At 40.1% G+C, this 10068-nt stretch overlaps 1 protein-coding gene across 1 annotated transcript; it reads right to left on the bottom strand.

Annotated features, from left to right (window-relative positions):
- Positions 1–1075: 1075 nt before the first annotated feature.
- Positions 1076–3016, bottom strand: LRRC4B (leucine rich repeat containing 4B; the record flags this gene model as incomplete). The annotated part of the gene is made up of 1 exon (XM_081344723.1): positions 1076–3016. The coding sequence occupies one exon, from the start codon at positions 3014–3016 to the stop codon at positions 1076–1078; it is 1941 nt and encodes a 646-aa protein (XP_081200849.1).
- Positions 3017–10068: the final 7052 nt, after the last annotated feature.

The raw sequence follows: 10068 nt of genomic DNA on the forward strand, positions 1-10068 counted from the left end.
CCTGTGCCCCTATATACATTTGCACTGCTGCCAAAATTCATCCTTGTCCCTGCATTTTATGCATTTGAATAATAGCTCACATTTATTCCCCCCCCCACTGAAAAAACCATCCTAGGGAGGATTGGAAACATCTTTATGGATTTTATTAAAATAAGAAACTCAGACCAGACCCCAAAATGTCACGGGAATCCACAGGCCCTTTTTTTCTTTTTCAATTTTTTTTAGGCCAGAAGTGCAACCCCCATCAAACCCAACATTCCCACCCTAGATTATTACAAATTAAAAAATACCCACACCCCCGTGTCTCTGGGGAGCACATTGGCTGTGCCTGCTTTCCCATAGTAATAATACTAGTCATAAAAAATTTCCCAAAACCCTGTGTGCCCAGCATCCCCACATGCTGCAAAGGTGGGGCAGGGTGGGGGTGAGGATCCTGGCACCACTATGACCTCCCATCTCTTTATTTAATTTATTTTGTGTATCCCAATGGATGAAAATAGAATTTTGACGGAAAGCGGCTCAAAATAAGATTTTTTAAAATCCCTTTCCCATTCCACTTGGTTTTTATTCTGCTTCCTAAACATTATTCCCATGACGTTGAAAGGAAAATGTCCTCCCTTCCTTCTTTGTCACTGTCATTGTTCCTTTTCTTTTCTTTCTTTCATTCATTTCAAAGTAAAACAGCAGGTAGTTGGATACAGAAACAGCCCCATCTGTATAAAAAAAGTCTCCAATGTAAAGGGAGTATGGTAGAAAAATAAGAAAAGGAGAGGGGAGAGAACAAGAAAAGAAAAGAAAGGGAAAATCAGGCAGAAGGTGAGAGGAGTGTCTTGTTTTGCAGAAGGAAAAAAGAAGAGAACATAAAAAGCTAACTTGGTGAGAATCAAAGATATCTACTGGTGGAGGCTTGGGATCCAAGATCTGCCACACTGGTGGAAAGACCTGTGTTTGTTTTTGTTTGTTTTTAAAGTGAGGAGGCAAGAGCTGTTCCTGAACATGTTCCTCACTGCATACACTAACCCATTGCCGCCCTCCCACCATAAGAATTATTTTTGTTTTCCTCAAGCTGTGGCTGTCATATCTGTGTCTCTTGGACATTTTCTTTAGAGCTGCTCTTGAATAAAAGAGGTTCATGGATGGAATTGAGCATGGGGTTCTTGGAGCACGTGAGGGGTCCACCACCACTATTGTTATTGTAGTGGGCCTTGAAAGCAGCATAGTGGTTGAGGTGGTCATGCTCAATGGCAGGAAGTGCAAGGTGGCTGTCACCGGGAGCTCCAGCTGCTGCAGGCAACTCATCTTCAACATTGATGATCTCAATAGTGCGGGTAGGTCCATGATGTTTATGAAGCTGATGCTGCTTACGAAGCTTATAGAAGACAATGAGCATCACAGCAGCCATGAAGGTAATGGCTACAAAACAGCCAATGATGATCTTAGTAGTTTTCATCACATCGTCCAAATCTTTCATGCCATTCTCTGTGACATCAGTGATCGGGATAGTAAAAGGCTTCTCAGTGCTGCGTGTGCTACGAGGAGTCAGTGAAGTAGTGGAATAAGTCATGCCCCAGCCTTGGGAAGGTGTTGGCCCAGGTTCCTTCTTTGTAGGAATTGATTCTTCTTGGCTAGAATCCATGGTCTCCACAGTTACAGTAGTAAAGTAAGTATAACCTGTAGTGGCTGGATCCACAGCTGAAACATTGAGTGTGGCTGAAGCAGTGGTATTGCCAGCTGAATTAGTCACCATACAGGTGTACTGCCCAGTGTCTTGGACTGTCACATTGGTGAAGTTGAGTGTGCCATCATGAAGGACAGAAATGCGCACCCGATAGGAACCATGTGTCATCAGTGTGCCATTGGGTGTGAGCCAGTTGACTGATGTCATGGAGGTTCCTGTTCGGCACTTTAACTCAGCAGCCATTCCCTCAGTCACATTCAGATCAGTTGGAGGCTCCACTATAACAGGGGCATAGCAAGTAAAATGGCTTTGATCCAGCTCTCCAATATATCGCCCTTTGAGGTTTGGTGGGGCATGGCACCGGGCACAGCAGGTAGTGTTGTTGGGCACTGTCTCTTTGAGCCACCAGCTGAGCCACAACACATCACAATTGCAATGCCAAGGATTATGATTGAGGTGGACACGCTCTAGGCGGTGTAAAGGGGTGAATAGATCATGGGGCAAGGACATCAAATTATTGTGGGAGAGATTGAGTTCTTCCAATGACTTAAGGTCATCAAAAGCATTGCGTTCAATGGTGGCCACTTGGGCATGCATCAACCACAACTTGCGAAGGCTAGTCAGGCCTTGGAAGGAGCCTGGACGGATCATGTCCAGGCGATTTCCAGAAAGCTCAAGTTCTTCTAGCCGCACCAAGGCTGTCAAATTTGGGATATCCTTAAGGTTGCACATGCCCAAGTTCAGGTACCTCAAATTGACCAAACCTTCAAAAGCTGCTTCTGAGATATATTCCAACTTCTTGAGCTCTCCAAGGTCCAGACGCCGCAAAGAAGGGACTCGATTGAAGGCATAAGAAGGGATGCTTTCAATGGGATTGTTCCTCAGCCATAGCTCCCGCAACTTGGAGAGGTACTCAAAGGCCTGTGTGGGGACAGTGGTTAGCCGGTTGTCAAAGAGCTCCAGAGTATTGAGATTGGGCAAGCCATTGAAGGCACCAACCTCAATCTTACGGATGAGGTTTTTGCTAAGTTGTAAAATCTCAAGATGACGAAGGTGCTTGAAAGTGTCTGTCTTTATCACCTGGATGTTGTTCTCCTGCAGATTGAGGTACCGTGTGTTGATTGAAATGCTCTCGGGCACTTCCACCAGTTCCCGGCGTGTACAGATGACCCGGCTGGCTTGGTTGCTGCAGGAACAAGCAGCTGGGCAGGAGGTGGGAGAGGCCCCACCCAGAACAAATGATGGCAGCCAGAGGGAGATGACAACAAGATGTTTCCAAATCATTCTAGAGATCCCGGGGGCCAGCCAAGGTTTCTGAGTGCAGCGGCGGGTGGCCATATCCAAAGCTCATGCTTCAGTGAACAGCACGTTTGATGCTCAGATCTTCAGAAACTGGGAAGAAGAAAAAAGAGAAATAAGGCTCCCAAACCAGATATATTTATAATCAGAAGAACTGGAGTTCAGGAGTTATTCAGTGAAATGGATTCTGGGCAGTTCAAGACACAGATTTCTTACTGTACCACTTGATTAATTTACAGAATTTATGGAATTACTGCAAGATGTAGGGATGAAAGGTCAAGAGAGATGAGAGAGATAGAGATACAGAAGAATAGAGAGATTAGACAGTATGGATAGATAGATAGATAGATAGATAGATAGATAGATAGATAGATAGATAGATAGATAGATAGATAGAGAGAGAGAGAGAGAGAGAGAGACAGACAGACAGACAGACAGACAGACAGACAGACAATGATAGATGGATGGATGAATAGGTAGGAAGGAAAGTAGAAATGATAGAGTTCTACTCCTGCCTTAGACATGAAAAATCAGCTGGATGACTTTGGGCCAGTCAGTTTCTCTCAATACAACTCTTCTCTTTGCAGTTTTTAACCAGTCATGCCAAGACAGGAGACTCCATGGGCTGCAACAAGAGAATTTGCTTGTCTTGTGCAACCACAAAAAAGAATTGGGGGAGGGGTGTGTGTCCCATTTCCATCCTTGTGGTAACAGAATATTTTTAGGAAATCCCCCATATGAGCCAGTACACAGCATGTAATTCATGTTGTACATCCAATGAGTCTTCCATATGCAGTATCCTGATCACCATATTGTTCAGTAGTATTGCCAATAGTGCACTTGAGTCACAAGGAGAGATTAGCTGGATCAGTGAATGAACAGTGATCAGATATTAAATGACACAGCACAGTCATATACATTACACAGCTGTATACTACTATATTAGACTTCTGTAAAATACAATGAAAATTGCTGATCAGTAGGAAACTACTGGCACCATTTTGCCCTTTGTCTCAGCAAAATATATAGGACAATTCCCTGCAATCAAAAATTAGACTCTCAGGCCAATCAGAAGGCTAAATCTTTAGATGCTAGTTTTCTAGATAGAAACAAGTAATTGCATGTTAACAGCATGCAATTTTAAGGTATTGCTGTTTTCAGAAGCTCTAATTACACAACTTATTTCTAGTGGCTTATGCAAAATGCTGTTTTGCAGAGAATGTTGTGTAGTTCAACAGTTAATCCTGGAAAATGCTTTTCCTATACAAAAGAGAATTTGATTTTTTTTTTAAAAAAATCCTCTTATAAGGTTTAGAAAATAAATGCTTCCTCTTCCCACCATGGGAAAGGATGAATTATAATTGGATTTCATTACTAGCATTCATCCTGCTAAGAATCCACCATATAAAGAAATTCCAGAAATTACTTCCATTTTCTTCTGGCAAATAGTCAGAAATAGTTTAAGATAGCATAATAGTACTTGTTCCAGGCCTACCCAGCTAGAATAAAAACTCTTACTTAAGATTCAAGTATAGGACTTGTCAGCCCAACCTCCTAGTTTTTATTTCACAGTAATGATAGGTTGAAATATACCTTGCCATTTCTCAAGTTCTGTTTTTCTACCTTCTTTTCTTTCCACTTTTTTGGTTTTGGAGGCAAAAGTATTCACAGGATCCAGTGAGTTAAAATTATGAAAGGGAATTCCTGAGTCTTCCTTGTATCTTTTTGCCCCAAGATTATGATGATGATGATGGTGGTGATTTCTATATTATCTTTATTATTAATGCATTGTAATGTATGTGCAAAAGGAGTGGATATGCATTGAATCAGTGACACTGCTTTTTCTTTTGCACATAATTCCTGTCCCACATCACCTTCTGAGGATGTGTGTGGTGGAGGCTACTGATGTATTGTGACTATGCTTTAGAAACACCAAAATGTGTTTCATAGTGTACAGGGTGCATGGTCACCCATGTAGCACCTGTCTACAGCCTCTTCAAGCAGCTACATAAATATTATTTTGGGATTGCACAATGGCCTTCCAAGCTGCAGCACTATAGAAAAAGACAACATTTGCCTTCCATTCCAAAGGGCTGCACAGCACTAAATCCTATTCCTTTCAGATAATTGGTGGTGCTGTATTTACAATGCAGTATCTGCCCACAGAATGTAGTTCGATCCTGACTGGTTCGTGGCTGACTCAGTCTTCCATCCTTCTGAGCTTGGTAAAACAAGGACCCAGATTGTTGGGGCAATATGCTGTCATTTTTAAACCACTCAGAGTGCTGTTAAGCACTATGGAGTCGTACATAAGTCTAAGTGCTATTGCTATTTCTAATTTCCATCACTTTGGATTTCCCTGACTGCCTAACATCCCAATCACAAAAAGCTGAGTGAAAGGTTTAAACATGTTAAAATTCCATTGAAGCCCCTGGCATACGCAAAAGGCCAGCTTGTAATGGAAATGGAAACACCACATGCCAATTATAATAATTTTATGATAATTTTCTTCTCTTGTCAAATAATTTCTAAAACAATTTTTCATTTATCCAATTAAATGAGAACTGCAAAAAATAAGCAGCACAGCATTGCTCCAAAACTTATTATGTTCCTCAGCTTTACCAGACTTGCCATTGTCAGTATCCCAAACTTTTCCTGTACCTTTTAGCATATTAGAAAAGACCTGTCCAGTATGGTTACACCTCTGGCACAGCTCTTATCTTCCACAGAGCATGCAAGTCCAACAACCATGTCAAGGCAGGTATTATTATTATTATGGTTTGTCACACAGTCAGCCAGATAGTTAGACTAGATTTGGCATTTTTATCTACCTATCAAGTCCCATTTTGGGAATACGATAGGGAGAGGTTGTTCTTTGATTGTATTAAAGGTACCATGCAGAATGTAAACAGTTCCACATAAAGCTGTCTTTTGCAATTAACTGATAGTGATTTATCACTGCCAATGGTCCTCAAGTGATGCATTGCAGCCAAGGTGCTTATTCCTATTTAGCAGCAACAGCAGCAAACACCCTCCCTCTTAGCAGAGCACAAAATGGGAAAAAGTGAAGCTCTGGGATGGATTGGATGGATGGATGGATGTGGATGGAAAGACAGAATAGTCCACAGTAGCCCCTTCACTCTAGAAATCCTCTGCCACTTTATTCCACTTCTTTGCTGTTAACATTTCAGCTAATATCATTAGCTGCCTTGAAGGGCCACTGCGGCAACAAAAGGTTATGCCTTACAAAGCATTTCCTAGCAGCATGACCTCTCTGACAGTGACCTCCCAAGCATTTAGCTTTCTTTCATTGGAGATTTTTAAGAAGGGGTGGAGGACCATCTATCTGGGTTTAGAGAGTTCTCTGATGTTGAAACAAGCCATGATTGGCTTAACCATAGTTATTTGAATAAATGACAATTGGCTTGGTTCCCACAATAAGCCAACTTCTAAAACAGAAACATATTAGCAAAAATTCAGCCCCCATTACCACGAAGGACTGTAATGACTCCAGAGATCTCCAGAATTGTAACCAAATGCATGAATGGAAAGTCATCATTCTGCCTATATTTAATTTAATTTAATTGTAATTGTAAATGACATCAAATCAATGTTTATTCTTACCAACCTTTTACTTTTTAGATTATGGCCCCAGCAATCAGTCAAGCCAATAGTGACCTTTGGGCCAGAGAGGATTGTGTAGCACAAATCACTGCTTATTAATCACAATAACTAGGTTTACACAGTGCTCTAAGCAGAACCACATAACAAGAGTTTTGAATGAACATGTAGATCATATCTTGAAGTTCTGCTTCATGCCAAACCAATATAACTTTTGGGGGTGGGGGGAAGGAGCAGAATAAATATTTCAACAAATCATTTGACAGACTTCTCTGGAAAGCTACTTTCAAAAATCCAGGCTTGACTACATGGATTAGTTCATTAGATACATATAGAGCTGGTTAAACAATATTACCAAACAAGTGTAAGTCAATAGGTCTACATCAAGCTGAAAGGAGGTGCCCAATGGTATGTTGCTGCCTCCATACTGTTCAACATATTTACAAATGACTTAGATGGGTGTGTGTAGAAAACCAGATTATCAAATGATTATTTGCAGGTAAATAATCTGCAAAAGATTGGACAACCATTTGTTTGAAATGATATAGGATTTCCTGCTTGAGCAGGGGGTTGGACTAGAAGACCTCCAAGTTCCCTTCCAACTCTATTATTCTCTTATTCTGTTAGATGAGACAAAGTATCAAGATTCAGAAGGATTTTGAGAAGCTGGAATGATGGTCAGGAAGCGCAACAGATAAATCCAAAGGCCTTCATTTGAATAAGAAAAATCAAGCATAAGAGTAGGATAAGAGAGGTTATACAGGTAGTACAACATGCAAAAGATCATAAGCTGAATATGAGTCAAGGGGGTGATGCAGCTGTAAAATAAAATGCAATCCTAGTTGTAGCAAAACAAAACCCCTAATCAAAATCAAGAAAAATAACATCAGAATATGTTTTCTGTATTCATCAGAATGAGTTTACTTTATTATATCCAGTTGTGGATACTGCATTTTGGGAAGAATATTGGCAAACTGGAGCATGTTCAAAGAAGAGTAACCAGAATCATAAGGTGCCTGGAAGGAAAAACTCAAAGGGAACATTTGGAAATTTTAAATTTATTTTTAGCATGGAGAGAAGAAAAATATGGAGAGATATGGTAGTTTCAGACAGGCTGTCATATAGAAGATTGGTAGAAGGGTTCAGAATTGTTTCAGAAGACAGGGTAAGAACCAATTAATTCAAATTACAAAGAATTCATTGAACATCTAAGAAGCAGCATTAGAGGCACAAATGACCAGGCTTCCGTTATCCTACTTTGGACACATTATTTGAAGGCTTAGCTCTAATACAAGGAAAGGTAGAAAGAAAGATTAAAGTACAACCAGTTGCAATATAGATGGACTCACTTATAGTATGTGATGGGTGCACTGTTGGAAGACTTGAAAAGTCAGGTTAGGGCCAGATGGTCCTGGACAGTGCTTTTTTTGTAAAAGAAAAAGATGCCGGAACTCACACATGTCATACAACCTGCCTTGCCTACGCTACAAGGTTCCATCCAAAAAAGGTGCCGGAACTCCGTTCTGAGCGTTCTATGAGAAAAAAAGCCCTGGTCCTGGAGGAAAAAAAATCTATTAATGTGGTCATTAAGAGTTGACAGCAACTTGATAATCTGTTAGTGAAAATCTAATAGACTGAAAAGACTGTTGCCCCTTCTTTGCTGAAATTATTTCATATGGAGGCTTGATGACTACTGTAGGGATATGGTAATAGTGGGTTTTTACCTTTAGCTGGGGCTAAAGTTGACAAACCCTAAGGCTCCTTTTTTCTTTATGCTCTTCTACATTTCTAATTAGAAGTAAGTAAATGGTAGTTTGAGATCAGAAATGAAAATCATAATGACAAAGACTGTTCTATAATGAAGCAAAGTACCTTAAATCAATTTTCCTTCACTGGAAGTATTTAAGCAAAGGCATTTAAACATTTTATAGTCCTAGAGTTCTGTTTCAAACTTTTTCATAAGATCCTCTCAATGTAGTCTCAATCAGATCTCCAGCTACATGTGTTGATCAAATCACTGAATTGACTTGGGATACTGGTCATTATACCACATAATACTAAACTTAGTAGTTAAATAGTATCTCTTTCAACTTAATCATGTTTTTTTTATTCCACTTTTCATTCGGTTGACCTTTAGAAAGCAAGGTGGTGTCATGTTTTGTTGTAAATCCATTTTCTTAAGCTTTACTGGATTTAAATACGATTGGCTATTTTAATTAAGGGAGGCTCTGAGTGGTTGTATTTCAGTGCTGATTTTCTGGTATATTTTATTGGGCTGGATCCAGGCTATATTAATTGAACTTAAACCTCACTCAAATCAAGTCCTGCCCTTGGGCTACAGAACAGAAAGGAAATAATGACCTCCACTTACAGGCAGGGAACCAAAGAAAATAAGAAAGTAGCAACTCTTGTTTCTTGGAAAAACATAATTGCCTAGGAAGGTCCAACCTAGGCTGGCCATTAGCCAGGCAAAAATGGCTATAGTATAAGGGAGATTCTTCTCTTTGCTCTATGAGAGAACAGAGCTCATACCATTACTGTCCAGGGTTTGATGAGCTGAAAGGCAGCACTCTGAAGCAATTTGAAGAAGGTTGTTGCTACAAATAACATTAGAAGCAAAACTCAAGTTAGTCGTAGCATATTCATGGAGGATGAACACCAGACAGGACAACAGTCCTGCAAGTACTGTCCACTCCCTTGCAGCTTGGCCTTGCAACTCACTTTTGAAAACATATGAAAAGATCTTGGGCTCCTCACCGCTTTATTCTTTTCAAGCCACCAGTGCCTCTGTGCACTGGTGCCTGTAGAGGGAGCTGCCACTTTGCAGATATTTATGGAATGTTTGTATACCCATGTCATTCCAGCAAGAGCTGTAAAGGGAAATAGCCTCGACAGAGCCTATATGTCTGTGAATGTGTAAGGCACTCTTGCACAGTAGAACATAAGTATGTCTGGATTAAGCTGCCAAATCTCATGCAATAAAATATACGAAACTGAGGCCAATTCACATACTGTATCACATACTGTCCTGGGAAGCCAAAAATTGTTTGTAGATATATAGGGCAAGACTCAGTTGTAAGTCTTAAGAGTTGTAAGTTCCATTTGTTTTTTTCTTGATCCTCAAGACCTTGATATACTGTAGAATAGATGGAGGCTAGTGCAGACAATGAGCCCAAACATTCTCCATTTTCTTTGATGGAAAAATCACACTGGAGTATGTTGAGCTTTTTTTTTTTCCTCAGCAGAAAATGCTGCAATTGTTAAACAATTGACAGTAAACATTTGAGTTCATCACTGCAGTCACTCAGAGATGTATTGTTAGTTCCTGACTATTTTTCTGTGTGCCATTGTTTCAGGCTTGATGTATATTATGATGCATTATTATAAGCTATAACAAGCTAACTTGAAGGTCATTCTTTTTAAAAGGGATATACATCTTCTAAAGAAGCTTGCAAAAATGACTATCATTT

This window comes from Vipera berus (genome assembly GCF_964194415.1).
Source record: "Vipera berus genome assembly, chromosome: Z".
Taxonomy (NCBI): Eukaryota; Metazoa; Chordata; class Lepidosauria; order Squamata; family Viperidae; genus Vipera; species Vipera berus.